Raw genomic sequence first — 22,202 nt, 5'->3', positions numbered from 1 at the left:
GATAATGCCACACATGAATCCATCCAGTCAATGTTTTGACAAGTGAGCAGAAAAGGCCCCCACTACATTGCACTATGTTTCACTGAGGCACTAAATGAAAGACTTGCATTTATATATTGTCTTTCATGACCAAAGGACATCCCGTAGCTCCTTCTGGTCAATGAAGTACTTTTGAAGTGCAGTCACTGTTGTCTTGTAGGAAACACAGCAGCCAATCTGTGGACAGCAACTTCCACAATCAGGAATGTGATAATGACCAGATCATCTGTTTTTGTGATGTCGATTGAGGGATAAATTTTGTCCGGGACACCGGGGAGAACTCCTCTGTTCTGTTTCAAGATAGTGCTGTGGTATCTTTTACATGCACTTGAAAAAGCAAACAGGGACTTGGTTTAACTTCTCATCTGAAAGACAGCACCTCTAACAATGCAGAACTCCCTCAGAACTGCAGCGGAGTATCAGTTTTGATTTTTGTGTTTCAATCCCAGATGGGACTTAAACCCACAACCTTCTAACTCACATGTAAAAGTGTTACCAACAGAGCCACAACTGGCTAACATTGAGCTGAGAGTCTCACACTTTTCTGGATGACTGTGGTTCGCAATACGTTAAAGCACAAGATCACTTTGTCATCCATATTTAGTGTAAACGAGCACTTTGTCAGCTGAAGGGTAAATTTGGCATCCAGTTCTGTATGGAGCTTTAACCTGCAGGATGGCTACTGAGCAAGAAAGGTCTACAAAAATGTGATATTTTATAAATCATCATGCTTGAATTGAAGTTCTGGCTCTTGATTAAATAAAGATTTGCATTTTGTCATGCCTTTCACGACCTCAAAACATCCCAAAGCGTTTTACAGCCAGTGAAGTATTTTCAAGTGCAGTCCCGATTGTAATGTTCAAAACTATACTGGAGAATGGGGCTAGGGAAAAAGATTGGGAAATCTTTTTTTAAATGTTAGAAAACACAGTCATATTTCTACAGATATATTGTGCTCCTGCATTGCTGGCATAGGTGGAGAATTATGTTTTCTTGGATCACACAAAGTGAGAACACAAACAACAGATTCCTATTGTGTAGGAAGCATAATTTAGGTCAACTTGTTTCCAACAACAGTGCAGTGGATAACAGATTGCACAAAATCAAACCCCATTACTGAGAACTGTGAAGAAATAATCTGCATTTGTCTCACAAATTTTAAACTCTCAGGATGTCCCAAAGTGCTTTTCAAATAGTTTGAAATAGTTTTGAAGTGCAATAACTATTGTAATGTAAGCAATGCAGCAACCAATTTGCACACAGGAAGGTCCCAGGTAGCAATGTGATAAATGACCAGATAATCTGTTTTAGTGATGTTGGTTGAAGGATGATTGTGCAATGTTCAGCACCATTCACGACTCCTCAGACACTGAAGCAGTCCGTGTAGAAATGCAGCAAGACCTGGACAATATCCAGGCTTGAGCTGATAAGTGACAAGTAACATTGGTGTCACACAAGTGCCAGGCAATGACCATCTCCAACAAGAGAAAATCTAACCATCTCCCCTTGACATTCAATGGCATTCCCATCGCTGGATCCCCCACTATCAACATCCTAGGGGTTACCATTGACCAGAAACTGAACTGGAGTAGCCAGATAAATACCGTGGCTACAAGAGCAAGTCAGAGGCTAGGAATTCTGCAGTAACTCACCTCCTGACTCCCAAAGCCTGTCCACCATCTACAAGACACAAGTCAGGAGTGTGATGGAATACTCTCCACTTACCTGAATGGGTGCAGCAACAACACTCAAGAAGCTCGACACCATCCAGGACAAAGCAGCCCACTTGATTGACACCCCATCCACTAACATTCACTCCCTCCACCACCGACACACAGTGGCAGCAGTGTGTACCATCTACAAGATGCACTGCAGCAATGCACCAAGGCTCCTCAGATAGCACCTTCCAAACCCACGACTCTACCAACTAGAAGGACAAGGGCAGCAAATGCATGGGAACACCACCACCTGCAAGTTCCCCTCCAAGTCGCACACCATCCTGACTTGGAACTATATCACTGTTCTTTCACTGTCGCTGGGTCAAAATGCTGGAACTCCCTTCCTACCAGCACTGTGGGTGTACCTACCCCACATGGACTGCAGCAGTTCAAGAAGGCAGCTCACCACCACCTTCTCAAGGGAAATTTGGGATGGGCAATAAATGCTGGTCCAGCCAGCGATGCCCTCATCCCATGAATGAATAAAAAAAAGGTTAAATGTTGACCCAGGGCACCAAAGAGAGCACTGCTGCTCTACTTTTAAATAATGTCATAGAACTTTAACATTCACCTGAGAGCGTACAGGGGCTTCAGTTCAACATCTTATTCCAAAAAATGACCTGATAGTGTGGCACTGTGGCAGGGAGTGCTGCACTAGGAGGGTCAGCCTAGATTTTACACTCAAGTCTCCAGAGTGGGATGTGAACCCACAAACTTCAGCCTCAGATATGAGACTGTCATTCACTGAGCAACAGTTTGAGCTCTGGGGTCATTTAACTAAAATGATATCCTCTGGGCAGGCTTTCGTTCCAGCTATGCTGAAAGAATGTGCAAGGCAGTGATCCGGCAGGCGGACTCAAAAATAATTGCAATCCTGATTCTGAGATGAGTTGGCCTGAGGCCAATTCTTTCATTGCTTGGTTAATCTGGAAGCTTGAATCAGAAATATCTCCTCACCAAATGGAAGTAGGAGCAGAGCCACATTATCAATTCTCAGGGCCCTGAACACTAAGACCGTTCAGAGCCCCTTGTGCCCCTGCCCCCCCCCCCACCCATACACACACACAACCACTGCCCCATCCCCCTCCTCCACCATCCATCAGGGGCCTGGCTGGGACACCTGGGCACAAGTCCCATACCCCTGTGCATTAATCCACCCCTTCAATAGAAGTAGTGCCTACAAATGTACAGAGGACAGGGCTGCAAATTAGGTGACGTAACACCACTGGTGTTGACACCACGGAAGCACAGAGAGGCAAAATTAGCAGCCAAACCACTTCCAGTCACCCCCAGTGTGGCCTGTACGGATCGCCAAGCTTGGAAGGGCACTATTGTGGGCATGCCATGTGTGTACCAGAAGCATGCAGAGTCGGTGGATTGTAACACCACTCAGTGTCAAATGCTGATTTGGTGCCCAACCTGCCATTTTGGACCTCATCGCTCCTGTTAATGCCCCATCATAAACATGCACATCTAACTAGATTCAGCTGCATGAGGGACCCTCTGACTAGCACTATTTAAAGGCATCAGCATGGGACTTTCAGATGAGGTGCTTCTGACTCCTGCTACTGCAGAGTTAGTGGAAGTAGAGTGAGTGTACTGTCTTGTTGGAGATGGTGTTGGAGTCAGAAGGGAGTGGTGCTGGACTTTTAGATGGAGTTCAGTGGAGTTGGAAGACCTGGCAGCGGAGGCTACAGTTGCACTCCGTCTTGGGCTGCAACACAACAGGAATATGGAGCACAGGCGGCAGAGAGGGGAAGCTGCTCCCGGAGGGAGGAGGAAGAGGGGTCTCAATAGCAGGTCATACCCAATAAGGGTCTTCAGAGAGCACTTCTCCTACCTCCAGCTCAGCCAGGAGATGTGTACAGTTCACCAAGGAGGTGGTCATTGAACTGTGCCACCCCCTTCAACCAGCCCTGCAGCCTCAGAGCAGGGCAGGGACGACATTGCCAGTAGGCATCAAAATCACCATAGCCCTCAAAATCTACACCAGTGGATCCTTCCAGGTAGGAGCTGGTGACCATTCACTATGAATCACTGGATCGGAAGGTAACTGAGGCTCAGTATACCAGGAGAGGGGGCTTCATTGTCTTCTCTCTAACCAGAGAGAAGCAGGATGAGTGGGCATGTGGCTTATCCAGCATAGTGAGATCCCAATGATGCAGGGAGCCATCAATTGCACGGACATGACTCTGTGGCCCCACATGTAAATGGGGAAATGTACTGGGACCACAAGTGCTACCATTAGCTCAATGGAGCAAATCTAAGCCCTGCAGACCTGCCACATTCAGTCGTGAATAGTAGTGGACAATTAAACTATGGACAGGAGGAGGAGGCTCCATAAACATCCCCATCCTCAATGATGGGGGAGCCCAGCACATCAGTGCAAAAGAAAAGGCTGAAGCATTCGCAGCCATCTTCAGCCAGAAGTGCCAAGTGGATGATCCATCTCGGCCTCCCCCTGAGGTCCTCACCATCACAGATGCCAGTCTTCAGCCAATCGGATTCTCTCCACATGATATCAAGAAACGACTGAAGGCACTGGATACTGCAAAGGCTATGGGCCCTGACAATATTCCGGCAATCGTATTGAAGACTTTTTGAAAACATACAATGTTTTGGCCTCAACTGCTTTCTGTGGTAGTGAATTCCACAGGCTGATCACTCTCTGGGTGAAGAAATTTCTCCTCATCTCAGTCCTGAAAGGTTTACCCTGTATCCTTAGACTATGACCCCTGGTTCTGGACTCCCCCACCATCGGGAACATCCTTCCTGCATCTACCCTGTCAAGTCCTGTTCGAATTTTATAGGTTTCTATGAGATCCCCGCTCACTTTTCTGAACTCCAGCAAATATAATCCTAACCGACTCAATCTCTCCCCATACGTCAGTCCCGCCATCCCAGGAATCAGCCTGGTAAAACTTAGCTGCACTCCTTCTATAGCAAGAACATCCTTCCTCAGATAAGGAGACCAAAACTGCACACAATATTCCAGGTGTGGCCTCACCAAGGTCCTGTATAATTGCAGCAAGACATCCTGTACTCGAATCCTCTCGCTATGAAGGCCAACATACCATTTGCCTTTTGTACCGCCTATTTCACCTGCATGCTTACCTTCAGCGACTGGTGTACGAGAACACCCAGGTCTCGCTGCATATTCCCCTCTCTCAGTTTATAGCTGTTCAGATAATAATCTGCCTTCCTGTTTTTGCTACCAAAGTGGATAACCTCACATTTATCCACATTATACTGCATCTGCCATGCATTAGCCCACTCACTCAACTTGTCCAAATCATTCTGAAGCCTCTCTGCGTCCTCATCACAACTCACCCTTCCACCCAGTTTTGTATCATCTGCAAATTTGGAGACATTACATTTAGTTCCCTCATCTAAATCATTAATGTATATTGTGAATAGCTGGGGTCCTAGCACCGATCCCTGCGGTACCCCACTAGTCACTGCCTGCCATTCAGAAAAAGAGCTATTTATCCCTCCTCTTTGTTTCCTGTCCGCCAACCAATTTTCTCTCCATTGCAATACACTACCCCCAATCCCATGTGCTTTACTTTTACATGCTAATCTCTTATGTGGTACTTTGTCGAAAGCCTTCTGAAAGTCCAAATAAACCACATCCACTGGCTCCCCCTCATCAATTCTACTAGTTACATCCTCAAAGAATTCTAGTAGATTTGTCAAGCATGATTTCCCTTTCGTAAATCCATGCTGACTCTGCCCGATTCTACCACTGTTCTCCAAGTGCTCTGCTATAAAATCTTTGATAATGGACTCTAGAATTTTCCCCACTACCGATGTCAGGCTGACTGGTCTATAATTCCCTGCTTTCTCTCTACCTCCCTTTTTAAATAGTGGGGTTACATTAGCTACCCTCCAATCTGTAGGAACTGTTCCAGGGTCTATAGAATCTTGGAAGATGACCACCAATGCACCCACTATTTCTAGGGCCAATTCCTTAAGTACTCTAGGATGCATACCATCAGGCCCTGGGGATTTATCGGCCTTCAATCCCATTAATTTCCCCAACACCATTTCTCTACTAATACTGATTTCTTTCAGTTCCTCTCTCTCACTAAGCCCTGTGTTCCCCAACATTTCTGTCACAATGTCAGGATGTTCCAAAGTGCCAATGAAATACTTTATGAAGTGCAGTCACTGTTGTTATGTTGGAAACGCAGCAGCTAATTTGTGCACAGCAAGATCTCACAACTAGCACTGAGTTAAATGACCTGTTAATTTGTTATTAATGATATTGGTTGAGGGATAGATATTGAGCCCAGGCAGAACTCGCCTTCTTTTCTTCCAATAGTTCCATGGGACCATCTACATCCATCTGAGAGGCAAGGTGGGGCCTTGGTTAAATGTCTCATCCCAGAAAAATGCACCTTCAACAGTGTGGCTGTCCCTCAGTATTGCACTGAGTGTCAGTCTGGATTATGTGCTCAAGTCTCTTGAGTGGGACTTAAATCCACAATCTTCTGACTCAAAGAGAGTGTGCCATGCACTGAGCCACAGCTGACACATCCACAGAACAATATTAGTCACATGGCAGTCTTCCTGCATCTTTTAGCAGAAGTAAAAGTGGAGCAACTCAGATTAAAATAGGTGCCATGCGAATGTGCTGGACAAATATATTTAAATATATGGAGAGTATATGTATATTTCTATAAAGTGTAGGAGGTTAAAGTTGTTTGATTCTTGCCACAATGTTATTGGAGTTCAGCGAATAGCATGTAACAGAGTACAATACAGATTTCCACTGCAGCACACAACAGGGCTGAGACACCTGAGGCCGGCCCGAAATTGGACTTTGCTCCTCATTGAAATAATCTGGGGTGAGCTGCAGGCATCTCATCCTTTTGCACAAATGAATTTCTTGTCGGGAGGGCAGGAGGACAGCAGGGGGTCCACAGAGTGAGCGGAGGAGCAGGATCCGGAAAAGTGGGTGGGGGAAGGTCAGCAGGATGGGGTGGGTGGGGGAAGGTCAGCAGGAAGGCTGGATGGGGAGGACGGTCAGGGGAGGCCAGGATGGCGGGAGGGAGGGCTGATTGCAACTGGTAGTAGGCGTCAGGAGTGTTGTGGAGTCACGGCGGGGAGATGGTTGGGGTGGTTGAGAATGCTCAACCTGGCTCTACAGGAAGATCTTTAAACTTTAAAAAACCCTTGCCTTTAGTTTGAGCCTTTTGCTTAGACTGCAGAGACTTTTGAAGAATCTAACTCCTTCCATGCTCATTGGGAACCAGTTTCTGTGAGGGGACCTAGAACCCTCAATCGCATACTTACAGGACGAATGAAAAATGGCTTAACCCAATTTCAGACCTCGTGTTTTTTCAGGGGTCCTTTGTTCTCCAAAATTCGGCCTCATTGTGCCCATTTACACTCATAGAACAATGAGGCCCCTTTGCTCAACCCATGGACACAAAGAGAACTGAGATTTTCAGCCTGAAATTGACCCTAGCCTTTGCTCTAATACAGTCTTATCACAGAATAATATTCTTGGTCTAGAATCTTTCCTGGTTTGCTCTTTGTCCTGTCTGGTATGATCGCATAGTAAAGGCATAACTAAAAAAATAAAATGCATATTAAAACTTAACGTTAAAGAGTGATTTCACAATTTGGCATTCCCAAGTTGGATCGGAACTTGCAGGGAATGATTCTTGGGATCGTAGACTGTATATCCATGATTTGATGATTTGCAGTGATATCATCTCTTCAATCCTCACTGGCAGTGTGGGATAGCAGCATCATTTTATGTGGTACTTTTTTCATTGTTCCTTCTATTAGTTTTGGCCTTGTGGTAATTTTTGAGTCATTGGCTTAACAGATATTTTCGTTGCAATGTGTTTAAGTTTGTGTCAGTCAATTTTTTTCTTTTCAAACAGAATTTTCTCTTTCCACAGCTTTATTCAATCTCATACCAGTGGGGCTTCGAGTTGTTGCCATTCAAGGTGTGAAAACAGGATTATATTTGGCAATGAACAATGAAGGATACCTTTATACATCAGTAAGTACTGAAACTAAACACTGGGCATTGTATGGATACGTTGTAGTTTCAGTATTGGACATGTCAACTCATCCTGACAGAATGCTGTTCAATGTGCTTGTTGGACACAGTAGCTCATAGTGATATTCAAACACTTGTGCTTTATGGGTTTATTCCTATTGATATTTCTGACTGTCACAGTTTATAATGAAAAATATAATTTATTAATCTATATGTTAAATCAACACCATTGGTTTGTCGCTGTTTTGTAAATCATTTCCCCATTTTAATACCTGCCTGTTTTGCATTGCTGCCAAAGTTGACTTCCCCCCTCCTCTCTCACCTATAACACTTAAAGCGCTAGTCCATTGATGAGGCATCTTGTTTAGTTGGGTTCTGCTTTACAGTGGCACCATGAGATAACTGGCAGAGCAGCCAAAACACCTGATAACATACTATAAAATAAAGTCATACCCGAGGTTCTCTTCAGTTACAGGGAGAAGTCAAATACAAATGGCCGTCAACAATAGAAATCATCCTTTGTATTATTCTACACCCACTCTGGAATGGATTCTGCAATCCCAAACATCAGAACATTTTGGCCTCAAATGATCAGATCAAATTGCCACTTGTTTCTATTTTTGAGATGTGGAAAACACTGGTAAAGCAGATCCCATTATTCATTGGGCATTGAGTCAAACACTGGAGTCACATATAGGCCAGACTGTGGAAGAACAGTAGTTCCCTTGCCCTGAAGGACATTTGTGAACCAGTTGTGTTTTCACAACAATCCAACAGCTTCATGGTCACTTTTTCCCAGCATTTGCCCAAATTTCTGGACCATGAACTCTGGCTGTTAGTCCCGTGTCACAGCCAGTACACTGCCTTAATACATTTACCTGAAACACCTCTTTGTTATTTTGTTAGAGATGTGAAGGTGTTACTTTATTGATGCGCTAGTATCAGACAGTGCAATTTCTGGGATATTATTTATAAGTGATGTGAAAGTCAAATTAAAACAGCCAAAATAGGAGAATGGAGAAGATTGGAAGATCAAAAGTAACGTTTTATTTAAATGGGTATTTTAGTAAAATATTAATATTACAATGTTAAGCTGCCCCAAAACTTTGAGTCATAACATTGAAATGTAGGGATTTCTTTCAGTGCTTCTTCTGAATTTTTTAAATATCAGGGACACAGCAGTCACGGGCAAAAGAGCCAGAGAGGAGATGAGAATTATTGATGCAGTGAGCTGTTGTGATCTGGAACGCGCTGCCTGAAAGGCAGTGGAAGCAGATTCAATAATAACTTACAAAGGGGAATTGGATAAATAGTTGAAAAGGAGAAAGGGCCATGGGGAAAGAGCAGGGTGGAGTGGGATTAATTGGCTGGATCATTCAAAAAACAGGCACAAGCACGATGGGCCAAAAAGCCGCCATGTATGACTCAACAAATCACCAGCAGTTTGAGGAGAGAAACCTAACTTTGTGATTCATCGTACCAATATTGATCTAGTTCAAAGTTTCATGTTACTCAAATTCTGAAATCCTAATCCGTGTTACTTCAGATGGGAGTTACGCACCAATGGAAATAACAGAAAACATTGCCAATTAAAGCAAACAAGAACTCAATTCTCCTGTGAAACATGTCAAGAGATGAAAAGTGGATGTAAAAGCATTTTATATATGGAACTAATTGGTGTTTACATAACATAGTGGATAGAGTGAGCCATTACTGGTATTGGTCTTATAATTCATCTTTCCAGTGTGGCATATCCTGGCTCAGGGGGTTCCTTGAACCTGCCACGTCAAAGGGGTAATTGACATCCAGTCTTTCTGTCTCCTGTGACTGTAGTATAGTACACTTCAAGTGAACGAGTATTCAGATCTTCATCAGTAAAAACCAGCTCACTTCTAGGCTGGGTCCTGGAACCAACATTTGCTCAGTCAAGAAGAACAGGAATTGAAAACATTTTCACTGTGAATGCAATGTGAATGTTAACTTGGAAGATGCCTGTAGTTGTAAAAAAAAAAATTCTGTTCAAATTGAGGTTAATTTGCAGTCGTATGATTCTTTGATCTCTTGCTACAGTGATTGTGTCAACTTCATGAGCTCTGTGCTAATTGAGGACTGTTAAAATATAACATTTTACTGAATTTATTATGCTCTTATATTTATGGCTACTACAGAATTAAGGGATATGGGGGAAGGTGGAGTTGAGGGAGAAGATCAGCCATGTTCTTGTTGAATGGTAGAGCAGGTTCAAAGGGCTGAATGGCCGATTCCAGCTCCTGTTATGTTCTTGTGTTATAGTTATTAACAGTGATTTATTCTGCACTGTGAACATTTTTCCAATCCAGTCCAGAATTTGATGAGGTAAAATTGTTCCTCTGTTCAGATTTTTGAATATTTATAATGCCACAGTTACATTTTCCAATTACCATCTTGTTATTGAACAACTGTTTTATCAGTTTACACTGAGAAAGGTCTATAGTCTTAGCGATATTTTGCACACTTTCAGCTTAAAAAATATTTCACTGACTTCACTTTGATCACATCAAATATCTCGCTTCTCCGGATTGCACAGGCAATTCAATTCATGAGACCACAGGCAATGTCCCTCCACTCAAGCAGTTATCTGTACAATGCAGGTCTGTTCCCAGGTGGTTTCATTTCTCTAGTACACATTTCCAATCCTGGTTTCACATCACCTTATACTTTTCCAGTGCCTGAAAGCATCAGGCTGGAATCATGGGGGTGTTTATTATCTCTGAATGTTTGTATTCACATAAAAATGTGCTGGAATTATTACACAGTGGATAAAGATTGTTACGAGCTCACAGGACAACAGTCTTCCTTGTACTGTGGCTTTATTGAACTGCCTGCTGAATGGCTGCCTGCAGTGAGTGCCTCATGATAGAGGTCACATGACTCCGGCAAATGCAATCGGTTGTTCTTTTGTTTTATTCATTCGTGGGATGTGGGCATCGCTGGCTAGGCCAGCATTTATTGCCCATCCCTAACTGCCCTTGAACTGAGTTGCTTGCTAGGTCATTTCAGACGGCAGTTCAGAGTCAACCACATTGCTGTGGATCTGGAGTCATATGTAGGCCAGACCAGGTAAGGACAGCAGATTTCCTTCCCTAAAGGTCATTAGTGAACCAGGTGGGTTTTTACAACAATCATGGTCACTATTAGACCTGCTTTTTAATTCCAGATTTATTAATTGAATTAAAATTTCACCATCTGCCATGGTGGAATTCGAACCCATGCCCTCAGCGCACTAGCCTGGACCTCTGGATTACTAGTCCAATGACATTACCACTATGCCACTGCCTCCCCATTGCTGCATTAGGGTTTCTCCAAGTCCTGTCTCGCTGGCATCACACAGCAGGGTGATTTCATCATTTATGTCATAGTGTTTCAGCACTGGTGTTGCCGTCACGAGTGCTTGATTTTATTGAGTGCTGCTTCTTGTTCTGTGCCCCAATACCACTGTACATTCTTGGTGGTGAGTTGGCGTAATGGTTCACACTCCAATGACAAATTGGGCAAGCATTTTGCTAAATAGTTGATGAATCCAACAAATCGTTGCACTGCTTTTACATCTGTCGGTCGCCGCATCGCTGCTACCGCCCTCACCTTTTCGGGATCCAGACGGAGACCTTTTGCTGTCAGTACATGACCTACACACTTGACTTTGGGCAGCTTTAATTGCAATTTTTTTCTTGTTCAGCTTTAGGTTCATCTGGCAAGCTCTGTCTAGCAGTCGCACTAGATTTTGATCATGGTCAGCAATGGCTTCTTCCATTGTGTCTCTGCATCCATAAACTAGCAGATCATCCACTATAGCTTCCACTCCGGGAAGATCATGAACTATCTCATGCTGTCTGCATTGATACTCCTCTGGAGCCATGGAAATGCCAAACAGCATGTGCAACCATCTGTATCTCCTGAACAGCATCCAGAATGTAGTTAGAATGAAGTGATTTATGACTTTAACCCCTTTTGGGACTAAACCAAATCAGGAGTACATCCCTATACATCTCCTTTAATTAAGTTCAAACCAGACAAATTCTTATAAACACTTATTTGGGTCCAAAGAATTGAAATAGCTTTCCCTCAAAGAAAGAAACTAACAGAGAATATTACCATTGTTCGGATAGCCTACTTTAAATAATTATAGCTAAGTCATAAATATCCCAGGTATTATAAGGGTCTGGGAAACTCTCTTCAATTTATTTAGAGATACAGCACTGAAACAGGCCCTTCGGCCAACCAAGTCTGTGCTGACCATCAACCAGCCACTTATACTAATCCCATAGTCCTACCCCATCCCCACCTTCCCTCAACTCCCCTACCTATACTCGGGCAATTTATAATGGCCAATTTACCTATCAACCTGCAAGTCTTTAGCTGTGGGAGGAAACCAGAGCACCCTGAGGAAACCCGCACAGTCACAGGGAGAACTTGCAAACTCCGTACAGGCAGTATCCAGAATTGAACCTGGGTCGTTGGAACTGTGAGACTGCGGTGCTAACCACTGCACCACTGTGTAACTCTCCACCTAAAGCGACACAGTGAGGTATTCTTGTAGTTGTATACAGGATGTTACATGAGACGATTTATTAACTTTTACATATTTATTAAAGAATTTAACATGCAATACCCTTTTAAGTGGATACATATATCACAATATCAAATATTACTAAGAGATGTAACACATAATCTTATTTCTAACATAGAATCCAAATGTTTAACCTTGCTAATATTACAGCAAAATATCTTAGACTATTCATCAAAATCTAAAGTAAACTTTTACCTTAAATTCCCTGAGTAAACCATGGGGTGAGAAGTATTGTTTGAGGAATGCAACACTTCTAATTTTTTACTTCAAACAGCCTCATGCTTATACTGTTTCTAAGGTGTCATATGACCTTTTAGCATATAGGTGTTACCTTTCTGTGCGTGTTTTTCTTGCTTTCAAGATCCATATTTGGTAGTATCATTAACTAATATCTCCACTTAATGTATTACTGGAATTCCCCTGCTCTTGAAGTTGTGAGAATTTGTCTGGTCAAAATATTTATAATTGTGTTTTATGGTAGGTTGACCCCTCTTTGTGGGTCAATCTACGTTTACCAACACCATCAATTAATTAAATGTATGGCAACCTTTTACTAATGTCACAGAGGATATTTCAATGTGTGTGTTTATCCTCCAAGTCCCTGGCAACAGCGACACTTAAATGGATTTCCCAACTTGTTTCTGGTCCATATTCTATTGTAACAGGGGACCTTGAAATTTTTTAACTCTACTTTCTTAAAGGGGAATGTCAGTGAGTCTTGAAAACGGACTATTTATTCAATCTTTAATCCTAAAAGGTATAATATATTAACTGTATCTAAATTCTACCTAATTAAGCCTATTATACCTATATTCCATCACAAGAAAGCTGCTACTTTCAGCCAGCTTCACTTGTCAGTAACCATCTTTCGCATCTAGGGTAGTGAAGAATTTTGCCTTCGCAAGTTGTGGCAAAATTCTTTCGATGGTTGGCATGGGGCAGTGAGTGAGTGGGCAAATACATGGCAGATGCAGTATAATGTGGATAAATGTGAGGTTATCCACTTTGGTGGCAAAAACAGAAAGGCAGATTATTATCTGAATGGTGATAGATTGGGAAAGGGGGAGGGGCAGCGAGACCTGGGTGTCCTTGTGCACCAGTCGCTGAAGGTAAGCATGCAGGTGCAGCAGGCTGTTAAGAAGGCAAATGGTATGTTGGCCTTCATAGCGAGAGGATTCAAGTACAAGAGCAAGGATGTCTTGCTGCAATTATACAAGGCCTGTGAGACCACATCTGGAGTACTGTGTGCAGTTTTGGTCTCCTTATCTGAGGAAGGATGTTCTTGCTAAGGAGGGAGTGAAGCGAAGGTTCACCAGACTGATTCCTGGGATAGCAGGACTGACATATGAAGAGAGATTGGGTCGATTAGGCTTGTATTCGCTAGAGTTTAGAAGAATGAGAGGGGCTCTCATAGAAACCCACAAAATTCTAACAGGACTGGACAGACTAGATGCAGGAAGGATGTTCCCGATGGCGGGGGAGTCCAGGACCAGGGGTCACAATCTAAGGATAAGGGGTAAGCCATTTAGGACTGAGATGAGGAGGGATTTCTTTACCCAGAGAGTGATGAACCTGTGGAATTCTCTACCACGGAAAGCAGTTGAGACCAAATCATTAAATATATTCAAGAAAGAGTTAGATATAGTTCTTAGAGCTAAAGGAATCAAGGGATACGGGGAGAAAGCGAGAACAGGACGATCAGCCATGATCGTATTGAATGGCGGTGCAGGCTCGAAGGGCCGAATGGCCTACTCCGGCTCCTATTTTCTATGTTTCTATGATTCTATTAGAAGACCTCATTCACCATGAATGTAACACGCAAAGCCTTTCTTATTTTATTTATTCTTAAGAGAGCTAATTTTAAAACTTTCACTTTTAAAAACGGGTTAACTGTTAGCTTTTTTTGGGTGTATGTGTGTGAATGCAGGAGTTAGGTTAAAATAAGAAGTTATAAAGTCTTTAGACTGAGGTTTATCTTAATAGTGTTTAAGATTTAGTTTTTTAAGAAATAGTTAATTTGTTGTTGTCTAAAGATACCTGATTTGGTCTGTTTCATTCTGGGGTAACTAGAGTGTTTCATTTGGTTCTTTTCAGAGAGGGTGTGAGAGCTTAATAATATGTTGCGACCTGTGGAGTGACAGTACTGAATTGACAGTGTGTTGTTCCAGCTGCGGTCGTAACAATATTCGCAGCTTTCCAGGTCTTTTCATTGCTACCATGCTGTTAATCCATTCTGTAGGAGTTGTCACATTCTTGATTACTCCCTTCTTTTCCAGCTTTTCTATCTTGTCTTTCAGACTGGCCTTGAGGGCAGTTGGAGCTTTCCTCAGCAGATGCTGAATTGGTCTTGCCCTCTCATCTAATTTGAGATGATATTCTCCAGGAAGGCATCCTAAACCTGTAAACACATCGTTGTACTCCTTTAGGATCTGTTCCACGGTCAATGGTTTAGTGTGCTGCGACACGTTACAAATCTCTTTTTGCACGTTGGGGATTACCAGTCCAAGCTTTAGACTTGCTCTGGCTGAGATGAGTGGCTTTTGCTTGCTGTCTATGAACTGGAACTCCAGATCTTCATTCTTGTCATTGCATTGGGCTCGCAGAGTAATTTGTCCTCTCAACACTAGTATGGTGCCATCATATAGCCTCAGCCTTACTTTTGAGGGCTTCATTTTTGGATCATCATGTTGAGCACTTTGTACAAGTCTATGAAGGTCATGATGTTGCAGGACACACCAGTGTCTATCTGGCACTTTATGTTGACTTGATATTCTCCTTCTGCAGTCATCATTCCAACAGTCACAAACCATTTATCACCAATCAACCTGACTGAACCAGCCTGTTGCATGGTGTATAGTGATTCATCAGAATCTTCGGTTGATATCTCTGCAGTGTTCATCTGTACCTGCTTGTTGTGCTTCCTTCTAGTCAAGCACTTGTGTGCAGTTTGATTTGGCTTCTTACAGTGAGAACACTGCTTTCCCCACGCTGGACACACCTTCATTTCCTTTGTGTGATGACCTCTGCAGCATTTGCAGTCGGCCCTTTGTCCGTGATTTTTCTGCCCTTTCGGCCTGCAATGTCCATCAGCATAATGCAAGGCCTGGTCTGTTCTGCAATGAATATGCTCCAGCTGTTGATTTACAATTCAGCACTTCTGCACATGTTGATCGTTTTCCTGAGAGTAAGTTTCTCCTCTCTCACTAGACGTGCTCTCACTGCGGGATCTCTTATGCCTAATACAATCCTGTCTTTAATTAGATCATCTTTTAGTTGCACAAATTCACAGGATTCTGTGAGCTGTATTAATGCAGTCACATATTGATCAATGGACTCTTTTTCACCTTGGGCCCTAATATGGAACACATACCATTCATATGTTACATTCCCTTGGGGTTCAAAGCGTGCCTTCAAGGCTTTCAAAATTTCTGTTGTCCATTTTTTTTGTTCTTCAGAGAGATTTAAGGGGGAATAGATTTTGTAACAATCTCTCCCCAGTGATAAAAGTATAGCTGCACGTAGCTGCTCTGGTTTGTTAATTAAATCTGTTGCAATTTTGTAATTTTGCCACTGCAAGTGGAAAAACTGCCAGTTCTGCTTCATATCACCTTTCATTTTGACTGGTGCCTCGCAAGGAAGACTTGCAGTCATTGTGTCTTACCCAGTAGTTTCAGCACTTCTTTTCTGAGGCTTCCTGTGGCTATTAGCAGCTTTCTGCAGCTCTGTACGTTCCTGTGTTCCTCTTTTAGTAGCTGTGCTTCTATACAGCTCTTCAAAACTCAATCTCAACTGCACTTTAACACCATGTTATGAGCTCACAGGACAACAGTCTTGCATGTATTGTGTCTTTATCGAACTGCCTGCTGAATGAATGCCTGCAGTAAGTGCTTCATGGTAGCGGTCACATGTCTATGGCAAGCCAGGAGGCACATTAGTACAGTATTGCATTTCTATCCCAAACTAAGATGCTCAGACCAGCAGCTGTTTACTCCTCTTTCCCATATTCTCATGAATTAAAATGATGAAAGGACTTGATAGGTTAAATATGGAAAAACTATTTCCTTTGTGGGGGATTCAAGAACAAGGGGGAAAAATCATAAAATCAGAGCTAAGCCAATCAGGAGGGAAGTCAGGAAACACTTCTTCACAGTATTTTTTTAAAAATTTGTTCATGGGATGTGGACATTGCTGGCTAGGCCAGCATTTATTGCCCGTCCCTAATTCTCCTTGAGAAGGTGGTGGTAGCCGCCTTCTTGAACCACTGCAGTCCATGTGAGGTAGGTACACCCACAATGTTGTTAGGAAGGGAGTTCCTGGATTTTGACCCAGCGACAGTGAAGGAACGGCGATATAGTTCCAAGTCAGGATGGTGTGTGGCTTGGAGGGGAACTTACATGTGGTGGTGTTCCCATGCATCTTCTGCCCTTGTCCTTCTAGGTGGTAGAGTTCGTGGGTTTGGAAGGTGCTGTCTAAGTTGCCTTGGTGCATTGCTGCAGCGCATCCTGTATAGGGTACACACTGCTGCCACTGTGCGTTGGTGGTGAAGCGAGTGAATGTTGAAGGTGGTGAATGGGGTGCGTATCTGGAATTCTCGCCAGCAAAAAGTAATGGATGCTAGGGGATAATTAGAGCTTTCAAGACTGAGATCGATGGATTTTTGTTAGGTGAAAATATTAAAGAATATGAATCCAAGGAGGGCAAATGGAATTGAGGTTCAGACCAGCCGTGATCTGATTGAACAGCAGATTTGAAGGGCTGAATGGCCTCACATTGCTCCTAATGTTCCTACATTCCCTACGTTCTCATATTTTCTACCATAAATATCTCAAACTCAAGGAAAGAAAGAATTGCATTTCAACCAATCTGAGGCATGACGGGCTGGATTTTACGTCAGGCAGATGGGAGCTGGCCAACGACGTAATAGTTGGTGGCGAACCGGCTTCCATCTAGCCTGGGGATTCGCCCTGTATTTTACGGGTCCTCAGGCTTTAATTGTTCCGAGGCGGGACTTCCACATGCTTGCAGGAGGAAGGCCCGCCTCATTGAGCTGCCAGCCAATCATCGGGCCAGCAGCTCTTAGTCCCAGCTGTGCTACCGGGAGTGGTCACCACTGCTGGGACTGCAGCCCAGCCGCTGACATGGAGCCAGGAATGCAGGTAAGTTTGGGTTGCCTCGCCGGGGGTAATCGGTCGTGCCCCGGCGAGGCAAGGGTGGTTTGGGGGGAAGGGTGTCCATCTTGAATCCTGGGGGTGGTTGGGGAAGTGGGGTCGGCCCTCAATCGGGTACCATGTCACTGTTTTTCAGGGCCCACCCCTGGGGCGTGGACAGACCGCCAGCTTTCACCGGGCGGCCTTTCCCAGCTCCAGGACGCCCGCTTGCCACGGATAAAATCCCCGTGGAGGCGGACAAAGGTCCTTATGTTGCCGTTAATTGGCATCTTAAGGGCCTTGCTTGGCCTGGGGCAGGTGGCCCGTTTTCTTCCCCAACCCCAGTCCTACGTAAAGTGGGGTGGAGGCGGAAGTAGGACGGGAAGGCCTCCCGGAGCCTCCCACTCCATTTTATGCCAAAACCCCCCCCCACCGCTGCCCCCATCCGGCTTGCTGGGGTGGCATAAAATTCCGGCCGACGTGTCGGGAGTAGAGCTTGGGAGGGACAGGTGACATCGGATTCATCGGTTCCAAACCTCTCCAGCACTGGGGGTTTTCCTCACATCATGGCTGGCCCTGTTCTAGACTCATTGATGGAGAATGATCACTGTGATTAGTCAACAACTTCATTATCATTGGATCATGTGACTACTAGGAGAGTAGAAGGTGAACTAGATGGAGTTTGATCTTTGATTGTCTAGAAAGTCCTGTGTTCCTGTTTTTCTATGCGGTTGCACATTCATCTGTCAGACTCTGAGTTCTGTGCTCAAGATGCACTCCAAGACATTAACCCATAATCTAGGCTGATAATCCCACTGCAGTAGTGAGGGTGCTGCACTGTCAGAGGTTCCATCTTTTTGTTGAGACGTTTATCTGAGGCCCTGTCTGTCCTCTCAGAAGGCCAGAAAGGAGCCAATGCATTATTCAAAGAAGGTGAAAGGGGTTCCCCTAGTGTCCTGGCCAGCATTTGACCCCTCAACCAATATCACCAAAACAGATTAATTGGTCATTCATCTCATTGCCTTCTGCACACAAGTTGGCTCTGTGATTTCCTTTATAACAACACTTCAAAAGGTAGTACATTGGCTGTGAAGTATGTTGGGGCATCCGAAGGATACGGAAGCTGGTATGTAGCACAAGCACGTTCTTTCGATCTACCACATCTAAGAAACATCCCAATTCGTTGTAATGGAAGCAAATCCCCTAGCTAATTTGCATATAATAACATTTACCAACGGTAATTGTATGAATGATGTTGGCTGAGGGAGGGATGCTGAGGTCTGGGTCACTAATCCAGTAACATAACTACTACACTAACTGTACCCAGTTTAAATAAGTTATTCCACCTGTGCTCAGTATTCTACCTAAATCAAATATGGTCCCCATTTCTCTCAGGACTACACTATAACCTCTGAATGTATCAGGCAGGTACTGCAGTGTATATACAGTGTATGTAGCTTCCAGTACGTGCAAATACGCAACACTGTGAGCCCTACTGACAATCTTAAATTGGTTGTCAGCGTAATTCTTAGCACACTGCGGATTATTTAGAAAATGTTGTCCAATCATGGAATCACATCTAATGTTGGACACTATGTTTTGTACTTTGCAAGCACGGGTATATTAATACACAGGGCCCTGTTCTTTGCAGACCGAAAGAACATGTACACACATTGCGCCTGTTTCAGCTGAACAAAATAAGTGACAGCCATTCGCTGGTTCAGTCCTCAGGTCAATGCCTTGACTGATCAGAATCAAGCTGCCTGATTTAAATTTCAAACAAAGCTTGGCAGTTAACTGTCAGTCACCTAAACTGTTGCATTCTCCATGGCAATGCCTGTACCAATCAGAGTTCACTTGCCAACCAATCAGCACTCTCTTCTCATGCAGTGTAAGTTGTTTTCCCTTACTTTGGTCATTCTTGTGTATTGTCCTGATGCGTGCAAGAGGAAAAGTTTTGACAACATGTCTCTATTTTCAGCAATTCTCAAGACTGGATTTCTCCCCAAATATTTTAATTTACCTGATAGCAAAAGAATAATCAGTGCTGTACAGTATGAGAGGTCCCGCATTGTCATTGACCCTAACAGTGTATTGTACAGACGAGATCAGAGCGATGCTTCCCTTTTGTCCTGTTGTATGGGTAGTTGTTACTGCCCTTTCTATTCCTCTTCATTTTCAGAACTGCTTTAATAGAGCACAGCGGCCCTTTACCAGCTGCTGTTCCTGAAACTTGCATTCCTGGCTGAGGTCAGTTCATGTCACTGGTGACATGGGCAGCACCCAACGGGGCAGTGGGCCCACCACCACTCTCCTGGGATCATGTTACTGATCAACACTCACTGGACCCCAGTCAATTTTATGTGTAGAATTGATTAAATTAGACTGTAAGCTTTGTAGATTTGTAGAACCTAACCACTCGCTCTCAGAGACATGGAAAATATATGACACAGAATGAGGCCATCCAGCATACAGCATAGCGCTATCCAGTCTAATCTCATTTTCCGACTCTTGGTCTGTAGCCCTGTAGGTTACAGCACTTCAAGTTCATAGCCAATTGTTTTTGTAAATGTGATGAGGGTTTCTGCCTCTATCACCCTTTAAGACAGAGAGTTCCAGATCCCCACCACCATCTGGGAGAAAAGAATTCTCCTCAACTCTCCTCTAATCCTTTCCCAATTACTTTAAATCTATGCCCCTTGGTTATTGACCTCTCTGTGGAGGAAAAAAGGGCCTTTTTATCCATTGTTTCTAAGCCCCTCATAATTTTATACACCTCAATTAAATCCCCCCTCAGCCTCCTCTGTTCCAAAGCTAACAGCTCCAGCCAATCCAATTTTTCCTCATAGTTACAATTCTCCATTCGTGACAACATCCTCGTAAATCTCCTCTGTACCCTCTCTAGTGCAATCATATCCTTCCTGCAATGTAGTGACCAGAACTGCATGCAGTATTCTAGCTGTGGCCTTACTAGTGTTTTATACAGTTCTCGCATAACCTCCCTGCTGTTATATTCTATACCTTGGCTAATAAAGGAAAGTTTCCCATATGTCTTCTTAACCACCTTATCTACCTATCCTGTTACCTTCAGGGATCTGTGAACATGCACTTCAAGGCCCCTTTGTTCCTCAACCCTTCTCAGCATCCTATACTTTATTGTGCATTCCCTTGCCTTGTTTGTCCTCCCCAAATGCATACCTCACATTTCTCAGGATTGAATTCCATTTGCCACTTTTCTGCCCACCTGACCAGTTCATTGTTATCTTCCTTCAGTCTACAGCTTTTTTCCTCACTATCAACCATACGGCCAATTTTTTTTATCATCTGCAAACTTCTTATGTCTAAATCATTGCTATATACCATGAAAGGGATCTAGTACTGAGCCCTGCAGAATCCCACTGGAAACAACCTTCCTGTTGCAAACACCCATCACCATAACCCTTTGCTTGCTGCCACTGAGCCAATTTTGGGTCCAACTTGCCACTTGACCTTGAATCCCATTACTTTTCGGACCAGTCTGCCATGTGGGACGTTGTCAAAAACCTTGCTAAACTCCATGTAGACTCCATCAAATCCACTGCCCTCATCCACCCTCCTTGTTACCTCCTTAAATTCAATTAAGTTAGTCAGATACGGCCTCCCTTAACAAATCCATGCTGCCTGTGCTTGATTAATCTGTACCTTTCTAAATGATGTTTGATACTGCCCCTCAGCATTTCTTCCAATAATTTGCTCCCATCGAAGTTATTCTGACTGGCCTGTAGTGATTCACTCTACCCCATTCTCCCCTTTTAAACATTGGCAGAACATTAGCAGCCCTCCAGTCCTCTGGCACCAGGCCTGTAGCAAGAGAGGATTGGAAAATGATGGCCGGAGCCTCCATTATTTCCTTCCTGTTTCCTTGCTTCTCAGCAGCCTTGTATACGTTGCATCTAGACCTGCCAATTTATCTACTTGCTGCTGTGTGCAGTTTTGGTCTCCATATCTAAGGAAAGATATGCTTGTATTGGAGACAGTATGGTGAAGGTTCACTAAATTGGTTCTTAGGATGAGAGGGTTGTCCGATGATGAGAGGCTGAGTAAATATTCTCTGGAGTTTAGAAGAATGAGAGGTGATCTCATTGAAACATACAAAATTCTGAAGGGGTTTGACAGGGTAGACACTGAGAGATTGTTTCCCCTGGCTGGGGAATCTAGAACATGGAGGCACAGTCTCAGGATAAGGGATTGATCAATTAGGACTGAGATGAAGAGAAATGTCCTCACTCAGAGGATTGTGAATCTTTGGAATTCTCTACCGCAGAGGGTTGTGGATGCTCTATTGTTGAATACATTTAAAGCTGGGATAGACAGATTGTTTGGTCTCTCAGGGAATCAAGGGATATGGCGAGTGAACGGGAAAGTGAAGTTGAGGCAAAACATCAGCCATGATCGTATTGAATGGTGGAGCAGGCTTGAGGGGCTTTATGATCTGCTCCTATTTCTTATGTTCTTATGTTTCAAAATGCTAAACCCCTTAATATTTCCCCTCTCACTATGTTTATACATCCAATATTTGACACTCCTCCTTCTGAGCTCCAATGTATGCATCATTCCCCCTCTTTTGTGGAGATAGAATTCATTAAGAACTACACCCACAGCATCTGCCTGCACATACTAGATACCTTTTTATT

At 43.6% G+C, this 22,202-nt stretch overlaps 1 protein-coding gene across 4 annotated transcripts in view; it reads left to right on the top strand.

The window, feature by feature from the left end:
• Positions 1 to 22,202, top strand: part of fgf13a (fibroblast growth factor 13a) — a 691,434-nt gene that overhangs the window by 583,914 nt on the left and 85,318 nt on the right. For all 4 annotated transcript variants that reach the window (XM_068047092.1, XM_068047094.1, XM_068047093.1 and 1 more), the window contains one exon: positions 7,673 to 7,776. In XM_068047092.1, the coding sequence (XP_067903193.1) occupies positions 7,673 to 7,776 (104 nt within the window). The remainder of the gene's footprint in view (positions 1 to 7,672; positions 7,777 to 22,202) is intronic.

This window comes from Heterodontus francisci, chromosome 15 (genome assembly GCF_036365525.1).
Source record: "Heterodontus francisci isolate sHetFra1 chromosome 15, sHetFra1.hap1, whole genome shotgun sequence".
Lineage (NCBI taxonomy): Eukaryota > Metazoa > Chordata > Chondrichthyes > Heterodontiformes > Heterodontidae > Heterodontus > Heterodontus francisci.
This window is presented reverse-complemented; position numbering and strand designations above follow the sequence as displayed.